The 24,313-nt window shown below is 42.8% G+C and overlaps 1 protein-coding gene across 2 annotated transcripts; it reads left to right on the top strand.

Annotated features, from left to right (window-relative positions):
* Window positions 1-4,723: 4,723 nt before the first annotated feature.
* LOC307231043 (protein polybromo-1-like) lies at window positions 4,724-24,033 on the top strand (the record flags this gene model as incomplete). Of its 2 annotated transcripts, XM_080001583.1 has the most annotated exons (29): window positions 4,724-4,864; window positions 5,006-5,103; window positions 5,222-5,369; window positions 5,500-5,649; window positions 5,908-6,024; window positions 6,110-6,178; window positions 6,271-6,369; window positions 6,467-6,552; window positions 6,797-6,882; window positions 6,987-7,203; window positions 9,687-9,828; window positions 10,040-10,134; window positions 10,215-10,494; window positions 10,790-10,895; window positions 10,987-11,626; window positions 11,959-12,170; window positions 12,280-12,465; window positions 12,677-12,834; window positions 12,924-13,175; window positions 13,380-13,525; window positions 14,121-14,278; window positions 14,385-14,568; window positions 15,083-15,284; window positions 15,379-15,580; window positions 15,676-15,831; window positions 22,290-22,445; window positions 22,820-22,860; window positions 23,282-23,495; window positions 23,582-24,033. In XM_080001583.1, 29 exons carry the CDS (start codon window positions 4,724-4,726, stop codon window positions 23,743-23,745), a joined length of 4,905 nt encoding a protein of 1,634 aa, XP_079857709.1. In that variant the 3' UTR covers window positions 23,746-24,033. The 2 variants fall into 2 exon arrangements, with proteins under 2 accessions (XP_079857709.1, XP_079857710.1); XM_080001584.1 differs by lacking the exons at window positions 22,290-22,445; window positions 22,820-22,860 and having other exon boundaries at window positions 15,676-15,776.
* Window positions 24,034-24,313: the final 280 nt, after the last annotated feature.

The raw sequence follows: 24,313 nt of genomic DNA, 5'->3' as shown, positions 1-24,313 counted from the left end.
ATTATTACATTACATTATTACATGACATTATTATGAGATGAATGTGTTGTTTTCCTGGAATATATGTAGTCGATGTTACTTCTCTATTAATGTATCAATGAACGAATTCATTAGTTAATTAATTAACACATTTATTTATTTATTAATTATTGGTTCGTTTATTTATTAATTATTTTGTTATCAATTATTTTTTGTTTGACTTCTTCTACTTATTTATTTATTTATCTATTTATTTTATCCTAAAACGTGACAAGTTAAACCACTTTTTTTCCAACTAGGGTTTATTTTCCACTGTTTTTCCTCGTCAAACATAAATAATATTATGATTCAGATCAGATTTCCTGTCGCGGGGGAAACAAACTGTTCATTCAATTGTAATTGTATCGTAATTGTACAGAGAACAGAGACTGAGACAGAGTTTTTTCCCGCAAACCATTAGAACTGTCAATGCTGACCTCAGCAGGGGTCCTCACTGAGCCACACACACAGGCTCCACTACCTACTGTACTGTATGTAGCGTACTGTACTGCATACTGTACTGTATGTAGCATACTGTACTGCATACTGTACTGTATGTAGCATACTGTACCGCATACTGTACTGTATGTAGCGTACTGTACTGCATACTGTACTGTATGTAGCATACTGTACTGCATACTGTACTGTATGTAGCATACTGTACCGCATACTGTGTCACTGTTCAGGGTTGTTTGTGATGCCGTATTGCTGCGCCGTACTGTTGTATACTGTGCTGTATTATCCCAAACACTACCTCACTTTATTCACATTCACATGCCACTTTAATTCACATATCTGTATATACATAAGCATATTCCCTCTATCTATTCCATTTTATTTTTATTGTATTTTATTTTATTCTATATATTTTTATTTTATTCTATAAGTATTCGACTTACTGTATTACGTTTTAGGAGTCAGTTAGTTGGTCTATTAGAAAGAATTGTTTTTTTATTGTGTTTTATCACCAGGTACGTTGCATTACATTTCACTGCATATATGTATGAAAGTATGTACAGGATATGTATGAAAGTATGTATATGTATGAAAGTATGTCTATGTATGAAAGTATGTACAGTATATGTATGAAAGTATGTATATGTATGAAAGTATGTCTATGTATGAAAGTATGTACAGTATATGTATGAAAGTATGTATATGTATGAAAGTATGTACAGTATATGTATGAAAGTATGTCTATGTATGAAAGTATGTACAGTATATGTATGAAAGTATGTATATGTATGAAAGTATGTACAGTATATGTATGAAAGTATGTCTATGTATGAAAGTATGTCTATGTATGAAAGTATGTCTATGTATGAAAGTATGTCTATGTATGAAAGTATGTATATGTATGAAAGTATGTACAGTATATGTATGAAAGTATGTATATGTATGAAAGTATGTACAGTATATGTATGAAAGTATGTATATGTATGAAAGTATGTCTATGTATGAAAGTATGTCTATGTATGAAAGTATGTACAGTATATGTATGAAAGTATGTCTATGTATGAAAGTATGTCTATGTATGAAAGTATGTCTATGTATGAAAGTATGTCTATGTATGAAAGTATGTCTATGTATGAAAGTATGTATATGTATGAAAGTATGTATATGTATGAAAGTATGTACAGTATATGTATGAAAGTATGTCTATGTATGAAAGTATGTACAGTATATGTATGAAAGTATGTATATGTATGAAAGTATGTACAGTATATGTATGAAAGTATGTCTATGTATGAAAGTATGTCTATGTATGAAAGTATGTCTATGTATGAAAGTATGTCTATGTATGAAAGTATGTATATGTATGAAAGTATGTACAGTATATGTATGAAAGTATGTATATGTATGAAAGTATGTACAGTATATGTATGAAAGTATGTATATGTATGAAAGTATGTCTATGTATGAAAGTATGTCTATGTATGAAAGTATGTACAGTATATGTATGAAAGTATGTCTATGTATGAAAGTATGTCTATGTATGAAAGTATGTCTATGTATGAAAGTATGTCTATGTATGAAAGTATGTCTATGTATGAAAGTATGTATATGTATGAAAGTATGTATATGTATGAAAGTATGTCTATGTATGAAAGTATGTCTATGTATGAAAGTATGTATATGTATGAAAGTATGTACAGTATATGTATGAAAGTATGTATATGTATGAAAGTATGTATATGTATGAAAGTATGTACAGTATATGTATGAAAGTATGTATATGTATGAAAGTATGTCTATGTATGAAAGTATGTCTATGTATGAAAGTATGTATATGTATGAAAGTATGTCTATGTATGAAAGTATGTCTATGTATGAAAGTATGTATATGTATGAAAGTATGTCTATGTATGTGACAAATAAAAATCTTGAATCTTGAATCTAATAGAATCACGAAAAGCCTTTTACTTTGAAAGGCAGCGACGTCCTACCGGAAGTGATTTTGAGGATGCCGCTAACGTTCCTCGTCGATAATAATCGATAATAGAATAATTGACTTTCTTCCGCGGCAGTGATATTGTGAGCACCGTTAGGAAAACAAACGAGGTATGTCGACGCGCAAATATGTCGGGTTGACAAAAAACGCGGGAGCTGCCCTGTCGAAAAAAAAAACCAATAGTAATAAAAAATAAAGCCAAAAACGGTCTGCCAACAGGCTCCGCGGGGGCTTTTATTTTGAAAGACGGCGAGCTCAAAGCGGAAGCTATCGCAAGGCTCTGTGGCGGTGGACGTCACACTCCCCATCCCATCGTCGCTGGATAATTGGGCTTCCTTGCGTGGCGCTGGGTGCTCCGAGCACCGTGACATAAGGTAGGTTCCGCGCCCGCGTCCCGGCCGACGACCCGCGGAGAGGCGGGCGCCCGTCACGCGTGCTCGGCGCTCTGTTCGATTCGTATTCGAGTCCTGACGCCTTTGTCTCGGCGCAGTGGCGGACGCGACCCGTCGCCAGTGCCTCCGTTAATTAAAAACAAACAACAAAACAACAACGGAGACATTTCTCCGCAGGGTCTTTGGGAATGGCCACGCTGTGAACGCGGGGATGTAAGCTGTCAGTGCCGCGTTGGCGATAACGCCGACACGCAGCACAATTTCTCCCCGTGAGCAGGGGTGTCAAAGGTACGGCCCGCGGTCCGGTTTTCGGCCCGCGTAGGCGTGCGTCCCGTGCAGCGGCTTGATAGGGTGCGATGAAATAACACTTCATTTCAGGGAGACATTCAGGGTTATTTGTAGACAAAGAAAAACAATGTCTCATGGAAAACACGTGAAGCTAATCAATGTTCTTGATAGATTCTATTAATGAGCGAAGAAGAAGAAGAAGAAGAAGAAGAAACAGACTTTATTTATCACGCAACACACCACACTACAACACATGCTTGCACACACACACACATGCACATGCTTGATGGTGGCCGGTGAAATGGATCCTCTGCTTTTGACCCATCCTGGCTTGTCCTTCCTCCGGGGGCACAGCCAGGAGCAGTGGGCAGCATACGTGGACGCGCCCGGGGACCAAATGATAAATGTCCATCGCTGGTCAGACGATGATGGGTGCATGTTTTTGGTGGAGGAAACCCCATGTGAGCACGGGGAGAACATGCAAACTCCAAAAGGCACAATAACACGAAAACATAAGCCGAAGCAGTATGGATATGATAACACCTGAGAGAATAATATGCAGAGTGTAGCGTTTATTTTAATGCTTAATGTATTCTCATTTTGCTGTTTTAGATTTTTAGAAACCAATTAAGAAAAAGGATCGCATTTGCAGTTTTAATGGCTCTACACTGCTGTTAGTTGCCTGCATAATCAGGCTCCTTATCTGGTATCAGGTTGAAAATCTTGCCTCCAACAAAATATTGTTGACAAGACACACAACACAGGGGTCAGCATGGACACTCAGACCGGTCTGCCGCTACACGGCCCCATACACATCAAGCTGTGATGCACTGTGTGTTCTGACACCTTTCTATCATAGCAGCATTAACTTTTTCACCTATTTGTGCTTCAGTAGCTCTTCTGTGGGATCGAAGCAGACGGGCTAGACTTCACTCCCCATGTGCATCAATGAGCCTTGGGCGCCCATGACCCTGGCACCGGTTCACGGGTTGTCCTTCCTTGGACCACTTTTGGTGGGTACTAACCACTGCATACTGAACACCCCACAAGACCTGCTGCTTTGGAGATGCTCTGACCCAGTTGTCTAACATCACAATGTGGTCCTTGTCAAAGTCGCTCAGATCCTTACGCTTGCCCATTTTTCCTGCTTCCAGCACACTTCTTGCCTAATATATCCCGGCCCGTCACAGGTGCCATTGTAATGAGGTGTGTGTGTGTGTGTGTGTGTGTGTGTGTGTGTGTGTGTGTGTGTGTGTGTGTGTGTTCATTTGAGGTCTTGGAAGATATTATAGTCAATGTTTTTCATCAAATGATACGCAATTTGTAAAGTGAAACACATTGTAGTTATAGCAGAGATGTGAGAGCAGCTTGAAAAGAAATGTAATGTCATACATTTGACGCCAACTTTATCTGCCTGAAAGAGCATCTGAACAGGCTGCGTCAACATGCTTCATCCTCCAATCACGTCTTCACAAAAAGTAATCCGGCCCGCGACCTAACATTTGTTTGACACTGCCTTGCTATAGAATGATGTTACTTGATTTTATTTTGTCTTCCCGGCAGGACTTCTGTCATGGCGCTGAAAAGGAGAAGGGCGACGTCCCCCTCCAGTAGTGTGAGTGGAGGAGATTTTGACGATTGCCAGCCTTCATCCTTAGTGTCTTCAGTGGGGAGGAAGAGGAGACGCACTTCAAACATTCCAACAGTGGATCCTGTAAATAATCAGATTTCAGCTAAATACATTTATTAAACCTTGCTCAGTATAGTTTTAGAATGTACTGTTGCTCAATTCAGTTAATAAAAAGATTTAAACGATTTGCAACATCTTGATTTAAACATGGTCCTTGTTCTGCAGATTGCTGTTTGTCATGAACTCTACAACACCATCAGAGACTACAAGGACGATCAAGGCAGGATGCTCTGTGAGCTGTTCATCAGAGCGCCAAAAAGAAGGTAGCACAAACGGCTTATTAAATTGTTTGAATAAGTATTTTATTTTATTGTAAACCTGTAGGAATGTGATAGTACAAAGTTAAGATTGGGTAAATTAATGAGTTGACAAATCTGAAAGGAATCAGCCAGACTACTACCATGTGGTGTCTCAGCCAATCGACATGATGAAGATTCAACAGAAACTTAAGATGGAGGAGTACGATGATGTAGAGCAACTGACTAACGACTTCCACTTGCTATTCAACAATGCAAAAACCTATTACAAGGTAACAATTACCAATGCCAGAAAATACCTGTCTGCAAAATTGCATTTCATAAAAGATGTTATAATATTGATAAATAATAAATCACCTAAAATGTATCACCCTGATGTAAATCTGTTTTACTCATGTTTAGCCAGAAAGTCCAGAGTACAGAGCAGCGTGTAAACTGTGGGATCTCTACTTGAGAACCAAGAATGAGTTTGTCCAGAGAGGGGACTATGATGAAGAAGATGAAGATGGGTATGACGCACAAGACAACACCGGAGGCTTGACTGAGGATGAGGTGATGCTCACATACCATCTATAGGAATGTATAGGAGAAACTCTGCAATTTAAGTTGTATGGATTCAAGATTCAAGATTTTTATTTGTCACATACATATACATACTTTCATACATATATGCAGTGAAATGTAATAACTGGCATAACTTAATTCGGTTTCTCGGTCAAATATTAAGTCTTATTTCAAGCGAAACATACTCAGTGAAACTGGATTGGTACTAAATAAATGTTATATTCACTCTCCATGTAAATGTGACAGAACACACCCTCGTGCTTGAAAGAGGCCCTTGAGCAGCTCCTGGATGCTGTGGTGTCCTACACTGAGCCCACCGGCCGCCTTGTTAGCGAGCTGTTCCAGAAGCTTCCCTCCAAAGTGGTAGGACTATTTCTAGTGTGAGTGTGGGAATAGGAATCTGCAAACCTTATGACAATATTTTAATGTGCGCTTTGCCATTTCTCAGCAATACCCAGACTACTACGCCGTCATTAAAGAGCCAATAGATCTGAAAATCATTGCTCAGAAGATTCAGGTGTGTATTCGCACATTTTCTATAAATCTTTGATCAAAGTTCTGTACACAATTTTTGACTGATTTGACTTAACTAAAGTGTTATTCCTTTAGATGGGCCACTACAGAAGTGTTAGTGCCATGGCAAAGGACATAGATATGCTAACCAAAAATGCCAAAACATATAATGAGCCAGGATCACAAGTTTTTAAGGTAAGTTAAGATATTTGTTGTTAGATACACATATATTATGTGCTTTAAATAAAGAACAATGATTATTACTTGATATGATATTCGACTTCTTTTCAAGGATGCAAACACCATCAAAAAGGTATTTGCACAAAAAAAGGCAGAGATGGAACATGCTGAACCTATCAAGTCCAGCATCCGCATCAGGTAAATTGGAACCCTGGAAACACACAACCAGTGGCTTGGTACATCACACACTCAAAAAACCCTTAGAAAATGGATTTCAGCAGCAGCAGCAAACAATGGCACATATGACAAACATGAGCAATAATGGTGGACAGTCAGCACTCGAATTATGGGAGTTATACTGGCTGAAATTTAATTATACACAGGGGATATAAGTATACTATATAGATATTAGTAAGTCTCTCTCGGTGACTCTGTGTGTCAGGAACAGAAGGTCTGCCCAGGGTGACCGCCTGTCCGCCATCACCATGGCTCTTCAGTATGAAAGTGATGAAGAAGGCATTCTCTCCGGTACTACCTCCTGTTTTTGGGGATGTTATCAATATCACAGCATTAGAATAAGCAGCCAATGAATACTGCTTAAATGTTTAGCCTGTCTCTCCTGCTGTGCTCAGGGTCTGTCCACTACGATGAGGGGGAATCTGAGGCAGAGAGCATTCACTCCAATATGGACATGAGCAACCCCATCTTCCAGCTGTATGAAGCTGTGCGAGGGGGCAGGAACAGCCAGGGCCATTTGATCTCTGAGCCCTTTCTACAGCTGCCCTCTAGGAAGGACTACCCTGACTACTACCAGCAAATCACTCAGCCCATTTGCCTGTTCCAGATAAGGTATGAGGCTCTTCATATTTGTTGACACCAAACAATACAACCAATATATTTTATATAAACAATATCAGTGTTTCCCCTACAATTGTATTGACCTGGTGGATCACCAGCCCAATGAGAACTTCAGTCAGATCAACAATATATATACACTCAACGGCCGCTTTATTAAGTACACCTTGCTAGTACTGGGCTGGACCTCCCCTTGCCTTCAGAACTGCCTTAATTCTTGGTGGCATAGATTCAACAATGTGTTGGAAACATTCCTCAGAGATTTTGGTCCATATCGAATCGACAGCATCACGCAGTTGCTGCAGATTTGTCGGCTGCACATCCGTGATGCCAATCTCCCGTTCCACCACATCCCAAAGGTGCTCTATTGGATTGAGATATGGTGACTGTGGAGGCCATTGGAGTACAGTCAACTCATTGTCACGTTCAAGAAAGCAGTTAGAGATGGTTTGAGCTTTGTGACATGGTGCATTATCCTGCTGGAAGTAGCATCACAAGATGGGTAAACTGTGCTCATAAAGGGATGGATACGCTCAGCAACAATACTCAGGTCTGCTGTGGCGTTGAAAGCATGCTCAGTTGGTACTAAGGGGCCCAAAGTGTGCCAAGAAAATATCCCCAACACCATTACACCACCACCACCAGCCTGAACCCTTGATACAAGGCAGGATGGAGCCAGACTTTCATGTTGTTTACGCCAAATTCTGACCCTCCCATCTGAATGTTGCAGCTGAAATCGAGGCTCATCAGACCAGGCAATGTTTTTCCAATCTTCCATTGTCCATTTTTGGTGCTTGTGCCAATTGTAGCCTCAGTTTCCTGTTCTTAGCTGACAGGAGTGGCACCCGGTGTGGTCTTCTGCTGCTGTAGCCCATCTGCTTCAAGGATTGTTGTGTTGTCGTCAGAGATGGTATTCTGCAAACCTTGGGTGTAACGAGTGGTTGTTAAGTTACTGTTGCCTTTTTATCGTTTCCAACCAGTCTGCCCATTCTCCTCTGACCTCTGACATCAAGGCATTTTCGTTAACACAACTGTCGCTCACTGGATATTTTCTCTTTTTCGGACCATTCTCTGTAAACCCTAGAGATGCTTTTGTGTTAAAATCCCAGTGGGTCAGCAGTTTCTGAAATACTCAGACCAGCTTGTCTGGCACCAACAACCATGCCACGTTCAAAGTCACTTAAATCCTCTTTCTTCCCCATTCTGATGCTCGGTTTGAACTTCCTCAAGTCCTCCTCACCATGTCTACATGCCTAAATGCAATGCGTTGCTGCGATGTTATTGGCTGATAAGCTATTTGTGTTAACAAGCATTTGAACAGGTGTACCTAATAAAGTGGTCCTGGGTTCCGCCTGGGGTGCTGTTGGCACTGTGGGTAATCTCCCGATTAGGGCCCTTTCTGTGTGGAGTTTGCATGTTCTCCCTGTGCTCAGATGGGTCTCCTCCAATATAAAAGAAGACCCCCAATTAAAAACACGCAGAACACTTTCCTGTCCTTTTCATGAGCACGACTTGGATCCTGGAATTGGTTGCCATCGTGGAGGGCTGTCCACTTCGTCTGGCTGTCCCCTGGAGGAAGGACGCCTGGGGTGGGAGAAGCAGAGGCTGAAGCAAGCTCTCTCTCTCTCTCTCTCTCTCTCTCTCTCTCTCTCTCTCTCTCTCTCTCTCTCTCTCTCTCTCTCTCTCTCTCTCTCTCTCTCTCTCTCTCTCTCTCTCTCTCTCTCTCTCTCTCTCTCTCTCTCTCTCTCTCTCTCTCTCTCTCTCTCTCTCTCTCTCTCTCTCTCTCTCTCTCTCTCTCTCTCTCTCTCTCTCTCTCCACAAAAGCTAGACAATTCCCTCAGAATGAACATCACAAAACGCAATGCCCATAATTCATTGCGCGCGTCTTTTGGGGGTTCTCTGTGTTTATCCTCCAGGAGTAAATAATTGTCGGGTAAACACTGAAATTGAATTTGGGGTTCAAGCTGCTATTTTCTTCATCCAGTTGAGTGAATTATAATGCATTCATATTTTTTTAATAGTTTAATAACAAAGACTATGGAGCTGGATTGATGAATCAAATATTTTGATTGATAAATGAGGGAATGAGATGGAAATAGAATAATTTGTCGCCCTCAACATTTAAGTATTGCTTTTGAAAAAGCATGTTATTGCTATTGGATACATGATGTACTGTATGCATGGGAGTCCCCATGAGTTGTGAGATGTTGTGGAAATATCCTCATAGTATAATATTTGAATAAAACATTTCCATTCCAACCTTTCTGCATTGCTACATCAGATCCACATGTAAACACCAGGCCAAAGCTTGTGTAATATTTCTATCTCAAGTTTATGATTTAAGCATGTTTTTCATCTCAAGTTTTTGTTTTTCTTCAACAACATTCTCTTTTTTCATTTTTGTGTCCCTACACACTGTACAGTACAGTATTTCTGTCCCCTCCTTCCCAAATGTGAGAGCCCGTACTTCCCCACAGGAATAAGATGAAGAGCAATGAGTACGAGAGTGTGGAGCATTTAGACGCAGATCTGACCCTGATGTTTGAAAACGCCAAACGCTTCAATGTTCCCCACTCCTCCATTTACAAGCGGGTGCTCAAACTGCAACACATTCAGCAGGTCAGTCCCAAACTCCTCCTCCTCCTCAATTTTTGGAAAGGATTTCTGTGTAAGGGTCAACGATCGTATACGAGGAAAAACATTTTTTTTTATGTATGTCGTTTCAAGAAACAAGTAAAATTATTCACATTTGATATCAGATGTATTAAAATGTTGTACTTTTGTTTTATTACATTTAGCTTATATTTTGTAATTGTTGTTCTCTTTTCAGCTAAAGAGGAAGGAGCTTCTGCAAAGAGATGAAGATGATGGAGACAGCATGCTCTCCTCCGCCACGTCCGACAACGGCAGCTTGAAGAGGAAAAGGTAAAGGTTTTAGTCTAAACTCTCGCCAGGGGGGATGAATGCATGTGTGTGACATCTCTGTGTTTATTTCTGATTTCCAGTCACAAGAAGAACACAAAGAAGAGCCGTATGAGAGCCCTGTTCTCTGCAGTGACAGAGGCGCGGGAAGCCAGCACAGGGCGGAGGCTGTGCGACCTCTTCATGGTGAAGCCCTCGAAGAAGGACTACCCCGACTACTACAAGGTCATCCTGGAGCCCGTGGATCTGAGAACCATTGAGCACAACATCCGCGTGGAAAAGTACACGAACGAGGACGCCATGATGGAAGACATGAAGCTCATGTTCCGCAACGCACGGCATTACAACGAGGAAGGCTCCCAGGTGAGGAGTTGTTTGTATTGTAAACCTGGCAAACAATCTGATCACTGATCATAACTTGTTAGTTTTTAAATTTTATGTACATTAGTCTACAGACCTTTCACAGGTTGAGCCAAAGAAACAACATAAAAAATGTTAAAGGCCCAATCAGTAACATTAGACGATTAGTGACAAATTGCGACCACAAAAGGAAGCCATTGAAACTCTTGTTATATAGGAAGTTATTTACCACATCATCTTCACAATAAAGCAGTGAAAGAAACTCCTGCATGAGCAAAGTGTCTTCATCTTGCTCCAGGTCTATAATGACGCTGACGTCCTTGAGAAGATTATGAAGGACAGACGCAGGGATCTCGGGCCAGTCATTGATGACGATGACATTATGTCTCCGAAATTGAAGATAAGTATGTTAGCTATCATACATTTTGATTATGGTCAGACTGCAAGTTAATAAATAATAGTTAATGAACTTTGACATTAATGATTATGTTGCAGGGAAGAACAGCCTCACTCTAAAGAAGTCCAAGTATTTAACCCCATTACAGCAGAAGCTTAACGAGCTTTATGAGGCTGTGAAGAATTTCACAGACAAGCGTGGCCGTCGCCTCAGCACCATCTTCTTGCGGCTGCCGTCCCGTGCCGAGTTGCCAGACTACTACATCGCCATCAAGAAGCCTGTGGACATGGAGAAGGTCAAGAGCCACATGCTGGCCAATAAATATCAGGACGTGGATGCGCTGGTGGAGGACCTGGTGCTCATGTTCAACAATGCCTGCACCTACAATGAGCCTGAGTCGCTCATCTATCGTGACGCGCTGGTGCTGCACCGGGTGCTGCTGGAGACCCGGCGTGACCTGGAGGGAGGCGACGACGCCAACGTGCCCGACGTGGGGCGCCTCATCCAGGAGCTCGTCCGGAGCCTCTTCGTGTCCGTGCTCGGCCACCAGGACGACGAGGGCCGCTGCTACAGCGACTCACTGGCCGAGATCCCCGCTCTGGATCCCACCGGACCTGAGAAGCCGCCCCTCAATTTCGAGATTATCAGGGTCAATGTGGACAGAGGCCGATACAAGAGGCTGGACGTGTTCCAGGACCACATGTTTGAAGTTCTGGAGAAGGCCAGACGCATGCACAGGTGAAACCAAATGATTAGTAGATCTGATTAGTAGACCTTTATTCTGCATTTCAATCAAATCATACCCCTCAAATTGAGGGTCACATCAGGTAGAGCTGGGTGATTGACAAACTCAAATCAGTTTTTTAATAATTTAATTGTTATGAGTATCATGGCGATGTTTTGACAAAATTAAAAATTCCATTACTTTACAGTAATGCAGCCTTAAAACACATTTATCTATACCGCGATATTACGATGCCAAAAATCGATGACGATATCTAGACTCATACCACAATATCATAATTATACCGATATATTGCCCTAGCCCTAACATACAGCTGTTTTTGTAGGACGGACTCAGAGATTTTCGAGGACGCTGTGGAACTGCAGCAGTTCCTAATCCGCATCAGAGACGAGCTTTGCAAGAACGGAGAGATCCTGCTCTCTCCCGCCCTCAGCTACACCTCCAAACACCTGCACAGTGATGTGGAGAAGCAGAAGAAGGAGAAGCTTCCCAAGGAGTTTGAGGAGGATAAACTCAAGAGAGAAGAGGAGAAAAAAGGTTGGATTTTAGAAATAGCTTCATGCCATCTGTAACAGACATGGCTACATGTCCATGCTAAAACACCAGTCATCATTGTAAGGCAATTTTAACTTTTGTGAATCTGCAGAGGCAGAAAAGAGTGAGGACCCCGTTGGGGGGGCGTGGCAGCCTGGTCTACAGCGCACATACAGCCAGGACTGCAGCTACAAGGACAGCATGTATCGTGTGGGGGACTACGTCTACGTGGAGCCTGCAGAGCCGAACCTACAGCCACACATCATCTGCATCGAACGCCTGTGGCAGGACGACACCGGTCAGTTTCAGAAGACTTGAAAGTGCTTGAAAGCAGGGCTGAGGGATTACTGGGTAGCCATTAAATGTTAGTGGTCAGCCTGCCCACTAATCATTGCAACATAATTTCTTAGAATTATTTAGACTGCAAAGTTGAATATGTATCACTGATATTTTATCAAGGTTCAAAATGTTTTTCTGTTTCTTAATTTCATAATTCATCACTTCAACAGGTGAGAAGTGGTTGTACGGCTGCTGGTTCTACAGGCCGAACGAAACGTTCCATCTAGCTACACGCAAGTTCCTGGAGAAGGAGGTTTTCAAGAGCGACTATTACAACAAAGCCCCTGTCAACAAAATTTTGGGCAAATGTGTGGTCATGTTTGTTAAGGTATACACGCTGGCATTCTGCAGATCATTTTATGTGGCGCTTTTTGTCATCTCGTTCATCAGTCTCATTATGATGACCTGATATTTTAGGAGTACTTTAAACTTAACCCGGAGGGCTTCAGATCAGAGGACGTTTACGTCTGCGAATCACGCTACTCTGCCAAGGCAAAGTCTTTCAAGAAGATTAAGATGTGGACCATGCCCTTGAGCTCCGTGAGGTTTGTTCCCAGAGAGATTGCGCTGCCCGTTGTCCGAGTGGCCTCCATGTTTGCCCCCAAACAGGATGATAAGCCTCCAGAGATCACAGAGGATGGCAAGACCACGGTTGTTATCGTTGATAAAGTAAGTTGTTCTTCATGAAATTGTCAGACTGCACATTGTTGGTGTTAAACACAAAGGTCACGGGACGTGTGTGTGTGTGTGTGTGTGTGTGTGTGTGTGTGTGTGTGTGTGTGTGTGTGTGTGTGTGTGTGTGTGTGTGTGTGTGTGTGTGTGTGTGTGTGTGTGTGTGTGTGTGTGTGTGTGTGTGTGTGTGTGTCCCTGCAGGAGAGGGAGGATGTTACCATGGATGTAACCAACGGAGAACCAGGATGCCAGTACTATGAGCAGCTCTGTTACAACAACCTCTGGCACAAAGTGGGAGACTGCGTCTACATCGCTTCCCATGGACTAGTGCGCCACCGGGTGGGCAGGTGGGGGAAATGCTGCTTTAAAGATAGCTGAAAGCTATGGATGCTTTGTCAAACATTTACTGTTTACAGTGTATACCTTACTTTAAAAAAAGTCCATATACTGCCGCTTACTTTAACTGATGGCTTCTGTGGGCGCTGTATGTTGAACATTTGAAAAAAGGAGTTCCAAAATTATACCTGAGTAAAATAAAAAGTAAAAAATGGTTGAAACGCCCCATGCAAGTATATAATAAAATGGCTCCAGAATACCATTTTTCAGTCATTCAGTCACAGCTAAATTTCTCCCAGGATTAATAGTGTTATCTTATCATCGATAAAGGGACTGTTTGTCACATACTTTAATGACGCTCATTAAAAATACTCTGTACGCCAGTTAAATTAAAAGGAGCACCTCTGCATTAGTGTTGTACAAATAAGTTGGTGAAGTTACTCCTTTCAAGTAACTTCACCAACTGAAGCACGGTGTTGCATAGCAACAGCAATGATGTTCTTTGCAGTACTTGCGCTCTTTTTCTTCTTAAAAGGGAGTGGTCAGGAATGATTCAGGTAGACCAACTTTCCATTGTCAACTTCCTCACATCTCTCCTCTGTACAGGATTGAAAAGATGTGGGTGCGAGATGGAGCAGCCTACTTCTTTGGTCCCATCTTCATCCACCCAGAAGAAACAGAGCACGAGCCAACTAAGATGTTTTACAAAAAAGAAGTGTTCCTTAGCAACCTTGAGGAGGCCTGTCCCATGACCTGCGTCATAGGTTCATCTTTAGACATCAGACATACAGACATAAGTCTATTGAGGTTCCTTACATCTCATTAAGTGCAATCTCTGACTTCAACCCTCTCTGTTATTATTTTTAAAAGGGAAATGCGCAGTGTCCTCTTTCAAGGACTACCTGTCCTGCCGGCCAACAGAAGTACCTGAAGAGGACGTCCTGCTGTGTGAGAGCCGCTACATTGAGAGTGAGAAGCAGATGAAGAAATTCAAGGGTCTTAAGCGCTTCTCTCTGTCTGGCAAGGTGGTGGAGGATGAGATTTATTATTTTAGGTAAAAAATCCTTGATCCCATATCATTTGGCTAACAAATCTTAGTCAGGATTTGAAGTAGTTGGACCTGCGGACATATGAAAATGAATTCCACAAAACAAATGATATCTTAAGGAATCTTTAAATTCGATCTTTTGGTTGTTTTTGACCCAAAATCATAAATAATAATAACAATGATAAATAATCATAAATAACTAATTGTTTTCCCTTTAACCAATATCCACTGTTTTTATGTTATACTTATGTCTTGACTAGACCTAAATTAAGTTAGTGAAATTGGAATAATATGTTGTCATTAACAGATTTTCTTTGTATTAATTGTTTAAAAGTTACTACTGCTAGGAGAAGGAAACTTTTCACCCAGCTCTAAACATCTGGTCCAGAGGAGAACCCTGACATTGAATGAGAATTGAGTTTAATAGGCAAAACTTTGTGACTATACATTGTGATCCCTTTTGTTCTGTGATGAAATGTCATAAGGGAATACTATATATTTTACTAATCGTCTGTTACAGGAAACTCATAGTGCCCCAGAAGGAGCCGTCTCCTCTTTTGGACAGGAAGATTGAAGAGCTGGAGGCTAAGTTTGCTGACATGACAGATGAGGAGCTGGAAGATCTTGGGGAGGAGGATGGAGATCTTGGGGACCAGTCCCTTCCTCAGCTCCAAAGCTCTATGTCAGGCGACATGGACATCATGCCTTACACCCCTCCACAGGTCAGGAGTGCAACACAACTCACCACACAATTCCTTGACACAATTCCTGGATAAAAAGTAGTTGTAAGTGTCTCCATGTTTTACTTGGTTTCAGTCAACCCCAAAGAATATAAAGGGCCTTTCCAAGAAGGAGGGGTCAAAGCGGAAAATCAATATGAGTGGTTACATCCTGTTCAGCAGTGAGATGAGGGCGGTCATCAAGGCCCGGCACCCAGACTTCTCCTTTGGAGAGCTGAGTCGCCTGGTAGGCACAGAGTGGAGGAACCTGGAGGGCTCCAAGAAAGCAGAGTATGAAGGTGAGAATTTGCTCCCAAGAGATCCCTAGTCTAGATGAACATTCAATCCTTTTAGGACAAGCATTTGATGATAGTTTTCATGCCCTGTCTTGCAGAGCGAGCAGCTAAGGTGGCCGAGCAGCAGGAGCGTGAGAGGGCAGCCCAGCAGCAGGCTTCCCCTAGAGCAGGTACCCCAGTAGGGGCACTGATGGGGGTGGTGCCCCCCCCAACCCCCATGGGGATGCTTAATCCCAGCATGACGCCTGTGTCAGGTAACCCCTCAGAATGCAGAAGGATCCCCTATGGGACACATGGAGGCTGGAATAAGAAGCTGAACTGCTAGAATGATTTGTCTTTTTATTTTCCCCAACCAGCATGCTTGATGTTACAGTGCCTGTCTTTCTGTACTTCATACCCTCTCTTAAGCTGCTTTCACACATGCACTCCCGACAATGTTCCGATAATGTCCGGACCTGATTATCTTTTCCTTTCACACATGTAGCAAAAAAAACAGAGATTGTCCGTGTCCGATGCGTTTACACTACCTAGAAATAATCAGTTTGGTTTAGACAAGGGGTGAAGCCATGGTAGAGTGTGCAGGAGGCAGGACATGACACAATGACACTGCAGAGTTTTACAGCACACCCAAGATGGCGGACGAGGCTACAGACCTATCAGTAGTTGGGCTTTTTTTTGCGTTGATACTCTACTCCATGTATTTGGATATATCCACAATATAAACGCCAGTGGAAAGGAATAATTAAGAAAGCAGAAAGGAGTATGCAGTAGCTATGCTCTGTGCAGGGAGATCCGTACAAAGGTAAATAACTGGCGCATGATAGAGAAGTCATCAACACACGACGCGCCCACTCGCTCGCTGTGAATGATCCGGACAATTACCTGCTCTGTTTACATATACCGCTCACTTGGACATTACCCAGACTTTGTACTAGGGTACTGGCTGGGTAAGTCTGGGTAATGTCCGGGTCAAATGATTCGGACATTTACGTTCACATATACAGCTTATCCGGGTAATATCCGGGTAATTTCAGGTTTACACTTCATGTATGAAAGCAGCTTTAGTGTCTGATGTTTTACTCGCTTTTTAGATTAGTTGTGATTGTTAATAGTGCATTGTTTGGCATGTGTCCCAGCCAGGAAACCAACGTTGGGCCAACGTAGTTTGGCTGGCAGTCTCCAAACAACATTGTTTCAACATTGGCACAGTTCCAGGGAAATGGGTGGGCCAGCATTAAAAAATGGAAGCAGAATTGGCCAACGCTGGGCCAGTGTTAGCATAACTGATCCGGGCTCGACAGTAACGATTGCCTAGTTACCAGATTGAGTCAATTGGTAACCATTTCGTGGCCTCTGGTTGCCCCCTTTGGCAACCACTCTTAACATTAAAAAATAGGGACGGCAAAACGTGCACCCCAAAATAAAAAAATAAAAAATGTTGCATTAGTGACATTTAAGTATTGCTGTTACAGTCAGAACCAGAACGCTGCACGTGCATTGGTGTTCTTACTCACGTGCGCACCAGTACGCAAAGGGACCAGCTGACGGCAGTAGAGCAAGGTTATTACAGTCAGGGATGTAAACAACTCGCTTTTTGGCGAATGTTGCTTTTTTTGGGTAAATTTGGGTGACTTTTTTCACCATATATGTGTTTGCATCCCTGTACAGTTAACTAGGTGTGAAAAAACATTTTAGTTAAAACTAGAAAAAATGAAATTTAACTGAAACTATATTGTGTACTTAGAAAAATATTGCTGAATGAAATTGCTGTCAGGAACAAACTGAGACCTCTATTCACCAGAACAATTTATTTTGCAAAACAAGAACAGAAATACAAATACACTCCAAAGCAGTGAAAGCAGCGGTCTCTTTCCGACAGAGGCTCAGAGGGAGCTTTTATAGGAAAAGGAGGAAGGTGTCATTTTGTGACATTTGTGATCGCACAAGCGAGGAAATTGCTGAGAACATTCTGCAAGGTAGAAAATTGGTAGAAGGTGAGTCATCTTGTGACTATGCTGTAAACTATACATCCGCCCAGATGCACGTTCTGAACATTCTGGAGTATATGAGCAAAAACATGTGAGGGGAAATACAAGAGCCGGTTTATGAAAATACAGGAGAAAATTATGATCCATTGTTTATTTAAAACATATAAAGTATCAATTATTGCATTTTCTATCACACTCCTCTCTTTTGTTCCTAATGGAACAACACCTTAAAGTTGGTCGTTCTGCCACCTTAACTGCTGCTGCAGTGGTGAGGCGGATTTGGAACGGGCCCAGAATGCGGGCAGAGTTCCAGCTCTTTCTCTGGAAGTCGTGGAATTATCACCCAGTCGCCTGGTCAGGGGGCCGTGCAGTGGTCCTTCGAGTGCTTGCAAGGTTGCTTTGACCTGCAAATATATTACTTAATTCTCTAACCTTTAAAGGGGAATTGTTAGTGAGGAAATCTGTGTCCTCATCTGTGGGGGAGACAACCATTGTTAGAACATGAGCCGTGTCAAATACAGCAGCGGCTTTGGTGGCTGCATCGACTTAGGCGTTTCCTTTAGAGATGGGGTCAGAGGCATTAGTGTGAGCAGCACATTTGCAAATATCAGTCTGAGATGGGAGGGTTATGGCATTGTAACATTAAATGGATATTCTGTACAGTGGGGCAAAAAAGTATTTAGTCAGCCACCAATTGTGCAAGTTCTCCCACTTAAAAAGATGAGAGAGGCCTGTTATTTTCGTCATAGGTTCACCTCAACTACGAGAGACAAAATGAGGAAAAAAAAAATCCAGAAAATCACATTGTCTGATTTTTAAAGAATTTATTTGCAAATTATGGTGGAAAATAAGTATTTGGTCAATAACAAAAGTTCATCTCAATACTTTGTTATATACCCTTTGTTTGCAATGACAGTGGTCAAACATTTTCTGTAAGTCTTCACAAGGTTTTCACACACTGTTGCTGGTATTTTGGCCCATTCCTCCATGCAGATCTCCTCTAGAGCAGTGATGTTTTGGGGCTGTCGCTGGGCAACACAGACTTTCAACTCCCTTGAGATCTGGAGACTGGCTAGGCCACTCCAGGACCTTGAAATGCTTCTTACGAAGCCACTCCTTCATTACCGGAGCGGTGTGTTTGGGATCATTGTCATGCTGAAAGACCCAGCCACGTTTCCTCTTCAATGCCCTTGCTGATGGAAGGAGGTTTTCACTCAAAATCTCACGATACATGGCCCCATTCATTCTTTCCTTTACACGGATCAGTCATCCTGGTCCCTTCGCAGAAAAACAGCCCCAAAGCATGATGTTTCCACCCCCATGCTTCACAGTAGGTATGGTGTTCTTTGGATGCAACTCAGCTTTCTTTCTCCTCCTAACACGACAAGTTGAGTTTTTACCAAAAAGTTATATTTTGGTTTCATCTGACCATATGACATTCTCCCAATCCTCTTCTGGATCATCCAAATGCTCTCTAGCAAACTTCAGACGGGCCTGGACATGTACTGGCTTAAGCAGGCGGACACGTCTGGCACTGCAGGATTGGAGTCCCTGGCGGCGTAGTGTGTTACTGATGGTAGACTTTGTTACTTTGGTCCCAGCTCTCTGCAGGTCATTCACTAGGTCCCCCCGTGTGGTTCTGGGATGTTTGCTCACCGTTCTTGTGATCATTTTGACCCCACGGGGTGAGATCTTGTGTGGAGCCCCAGATCGAGGGAGATTATCAGTGGTCTTGTATGTCTTCCATTTTCTAATAATTGCTCCCACAGTTGATTTCTTCACAACAAGCTGCTTACCTATTGCAGATTCAGTCTTCCCAGCCTGGTGCAGGTCTACAATTTAGTTTCTGGTGTCCTTTGACAGCTCTTTGGTTTTGGCCATAGTGGAGTTTGGAGTGTGACTGTTTGAGGTTGTGGACAGGTGTCTTTTATACTGATAACGAGTTCAAACAGGTGCCATTAATACAGGTAACGAGTGGAGGACAGAGGAGCCTCTTAAAGAAAAAGTTACAGGTCTGTGAAAGCCAGAAATCTTGCTTGTTTGTAGGTGACCAAATACTTATTTTACCGAGGAATTAACCAATTAATTCATTAAAAATCCTACAATGTGATTTCTTGGATTCTTTCCCCCCATTCTGTCTCTCATAGTTGAAGTGAACCTATGATGAAAATTACAGGCCTCTCTCATCTTTTTAAGTGGGAGAACTTGCACAATTGGTGGCTGACTAAATACTTTTTTTCCCCCACTGTATATCCCATTAGTGATCACTACACTAGACGAATATCCCCAAATAATTGTGCTAATAAGTTTAAATCATCTTAGCTAAATTTTCACCTGGTTCATTAGGATAGCATTGTTCTCGACCACTCCTCCCAGCTCCTCTATGAGGTGGGTCTCTCAGTAATTTTGTGGTGCTTTTCAGAGAGAATTTCCCTGAATTCCCATGAATTCCCGTTGAGGGATAACTTTGGGGGGACACCGGAGAACTTTGCCATCCTGTTACTGTTTAATAAACGACCCTCCAATCTCGTCAAGAATACAAGTATGGATTAATACAAAAGATTCAGAGGCCTGGGTGGAAAAGTGCCCAGGGAGTCTCAAAAAGTCACAACCGAGTATGCCACAAGCGGTTCCCCAGCCGGTGATCTTTGTGCAGACCCATCCACAAAGAGTTCCATATCATACTGAAATTTATAAGAGCGTTAGTAGCAGGATCTGGGCAAGGTGAAGAAATAACGGCTATAGCTGCCAAGCAGTCATGTGGATCTCCATCATCAGTGGTGGGGAGAAGGGTAGCTGGATTAAGAACAGTGCATCGCTTCAAAGTATGCTTGTGCAAAATTCCATTCAGCAATCGCTGAGGGGCAGCGATTGCCAGTGACGATTTCATCGGGAAGGAGGGTTATGCACATGCATAGACTGTGATGTGGCAATTGCGGTCTCCCTGTTATAGAACTGCAGTATTATTATTTAAATTAAGTCCCATAGCAGCAGAAAGCAATGGGGAGATGTGAGTCCCTACTGTCCCGACAGTGGGGATGCACGTTTTTTATTTTTGGAACAGGACTGAACGGGCCAGTCTCTCATCTCAGTGGTGTTTAAAAATGTTCTTACAACAAATGAAAATAAATTAATATAAAATACAAACACGGGCCCGGGAGTTGGGAACCGGTGTACTGTGCACTGCTGTCTGGAGGACAAATTTAAATAAATGACACTCCAATTCTCTGAGTTAGGGTTTGTTTTTCATTTTCCATACACATAACAAACTAAGGAAATAAAATAAATGTAAATCTTTCTCTATGAGATTATATTATATATTGCTATTTTATAATCACAAGATTTGCATATAGAGCAGGGAAGTGAGATCCGATCACAAGTGGTTACTCGACAGCTCCGAGCAGAGAGGGCGAGAGCCTCCGCCCCCTCGCTCCCTCTCCGCTTCATTTTCAGAACACGGTAAACTGCACTTACACCGTTTCAATGCTTGTTATTTCTCCTAATAAAAAGTTCTGTCATCAATGTCAATCGCGAGCGATGGAGTCCGTTGCTGTTTGATTTCATTGTATATCTGCCCAAGTCTACTTCAAAGTGACATGAGGAAGTGAAAGTAACATAATTTGACGATGGAGAGCTGTTGCTGAAGAGAAATGAGCCATTTTGCTCTGTAGAAAGATTAAGGCGACAGCATGTAGTACTAAAACAGTGAGCAACACAGCTAACATGAAACCATCTTTCTCATCCACAGTTACAGTAAAAAGGGCGGGTCATATCCGGCAAACCCAAAGATGGATCCGATGTAAGAGCTTGTTTAAGAGCAACAGAACATTCTTCCGCCTCAGGTGTCCAATCAACTCTATCTGACGACGATAAGTCCTTCCCATGAGCCATTGCTGATAATGGTTGCTGGGCAAGTATCGCATAATCCACAGTCCAAGAGTGACAGCAACCACTTTTTTATGTGGTTTTGGTATATGTAAAATGGCGGCAACTCAACCGTTACCCAGGGTGGGACCCAAATAGTGAAGGTTCTTTTGTAGCAGCTGGAGTTAAGTTTTAGACACTTTGTGATGATTTTGAGCTCAGTATTTAAAGAGAGCCTGTGTACTGGCAACACATGAATTCTCGTCTGGCGAGCAGATCAGTAAATCATCAACATATTGGATTAATGTGCTGCCATTCTTTGCTGGCAAGCAGAGAACACTGCCGGCGACTCTGCATAGCCCTGTGGCATAAGCGCGAGCCTTGCTAAATTAAGCCCGTGTTGCACCGTAATCTGTGACCACCGTAATGTGTGAGCGCAGAAGTCGCTGTTGCACATTTTCCGCCTTGGGACACCGTCATTGCTGATGCAGTTCCCGGTACCTGCCACGCCCACCTCTTCCTCTATTCCTTGTGGGAAGCGAACAGTCTCCTCGTTCCAGACGCCTTCCTCTTTGTCCTTCTTCCTGTTGGGTAGGGAGGGATTTTTCTCTCACAATATTCATGAACAAAATGTCAATGTACTGTATTTATGGTCTGGATGGTATAGTGTAATGCCAACATTTACACACAAGTTGGCCCAATTACATTGGCTAGATGTTGGTTTGCTTCCTGGCTTGTCACCTAGTTTTGTTATTAGGATCTTCATTTTACATTCATTACTGTATTAATCCATGTGCAGTAGTTGTTGCATGTCTCACTGATGCATCTATCTGTTGTGTGCCACCGCCTTCCCTCCTGAGAAGGTATGGTGGGCACATGTGTGTCGACCATGATGCCCTGGCTGTTCCCTGTTGATGTCATGGTTAGTATGAGTGGCGTACCGCCACACCGCATGCCTGTCTTGCCCCAGCATCTCCTGACCTTTATGCCTGGGTTTCCTGGAATGCCTTGCCCTGGTAAGAGTGCCGTCATAGCCACCCCACCTGACACGCAGTTGCTTCCTGTCTGCCACTCTGACTTGCTGGAGGGGCTACCTGTACCGATAGGCCGAGGCCCCTAGGTTCTCGACTAGAAGAATGCGCACACACAATTCAGCCATGTGTTTTATTTATTGCCATTAGGCTAGATGGTGATTTGCAACTCTTTTTTTATTCTGAGTTGACTTGAACATGTAATCCACTGACAAAGACAACTTAATAGTGTAACAATTAAATTTTTTTATTGGTACCTAGATAATCATAGTATTGTGTGTGGTATGTTTATAATATTGAAATAAGCAAATGTGAGGTAATGGGGAGACAATGTGTGTTTTTGCTTGATGTTCTTATAGGTATTAACTGCATGGGAGGACCTGGATCCCATGGAGCCCAGGTAAAGAACGAAAAGTTTTAATAATTCACAAGTTTTGACATGGGAGTAAAGGTTGAAGTTGCTTTATGTGAGTAGAATATAGAATCTGTGTGCCTGGGGAAAGAAAAGAAATGGAGAAAGAAAGAATGCCCCAAGTTGTTTTATACAGGAATACACTGATACTGGTATTGGAAATGTGTCTGAGTACAGGCTATAAAATAGAGGATCATATTAAAAGTACAAATGGCTGATTCCAAGAGCCATGCTGTAATGACCCCAAACTATCGTCAAAGTCTACTGCTGTAAATTAATAAACCAGATCGGTACTCTGTTATAATTTTTGGACTCTAGGTCCACCCCTTGTTTACGATGGTTTAAGTTGATTTTTTTTGTGCTATTCCAAATCAAAGAGCAGATAGTAATTGAGATGCATTTCCTCCAGATGGGTGTTGCAGGCCCAGGGCAGCAGGCGGCTACATCATACCCAGGACAGGGCCAGGTGGGGCAGCCCTCGCACCAACAGCCGTCCACACCCATGTTCGTGTCCCCTCCACCCAAGCCACAGCGCCTGCTCCACTCCGAGGCTTACCTCAAGTATATTGAGGGTCTTAACGCAGAAACCACCACCATCAGCAAGTGGGACCAAACTCTCTCAGGTGAAGCCTTTCTTTCAATATGGGCTGGCGGAGTGCAACACGCAGTTTGAAGGAGCTTAATAGCCTGATAACGTCTCCGCTTTCAGCTCGGAAGAGAGACATCCGTCTGACCAAGGAGCAGGAGAGCCGGCTGCCGGCGCACTGGCTGAAGAGCAAGGGAGCGCACAGCACCATGGCCGACGCTCTGTGGCGCCTGAGGGACCTGATGCTAAGGGACACGCTGAACATCCGCCACGCACACGCCCCGTAGCTCCCTGTGCCCTGCTGGTGCTGTGCTGGGTCTCTGCTGGTGCTCTGCTGGTGCTCTGTTGGTACTCTGTTGGTACTCTGTTGGTACTCTGTTGGTACTCTGTTGTTGCTCTGTTGTTACTCTGTTGGTGCTCTGTTGGTACTCTGAGCCTCTGTCCCCGCCTGTCGGACAGGAAGAGGGAGCATGCTCGCTAAAACCGTTTGTGTCCGTGTTGGTGTCAGTGTTAGAACGAGCCGTTTGTTCTGTTCTCACGTCAACCCTGTTGTTTCCAAGTGCATTATTGTTATGACTCGTGATAAGTGAATGTTTTCTTAAATTAAAAACCTTCTTAAAAACAAAACAAACATGGTCTGAATTTGACTTGTTTTGGTGGGAGTGGTGTCGGAGTGTTGATGATGTTACGGTGAAAGAAATAACTTTAAGAAGAGATCGAAAAGTATCTCCCTTGTACTTGAGATATTTTTTCGTTGTTCGCACATGCATATAAAGACAGGGAGGGATTGTAGAGCAGGGATGTTCAGCTGCGGGCCCGGGGACCAAATGATGCCCGCGCATTGCGCTAGATTGG

Source organism: Zeus faber, assembly GCF_960531495.2.
Source record: "Zeus faber genome assembly, chromosome: 5".
Classification (NCBI taxonomy): domain Eukaryota; kingdom Metazoa; phylum Chordata; class Actinopteri; order Zeiformes; family Zeidae; genus Zeus; species Zeus faber.
Note: the sequence above shows the minus strand (reverse complement) of the source record. Positions and strands in the feature narration are given on the sequence as shown.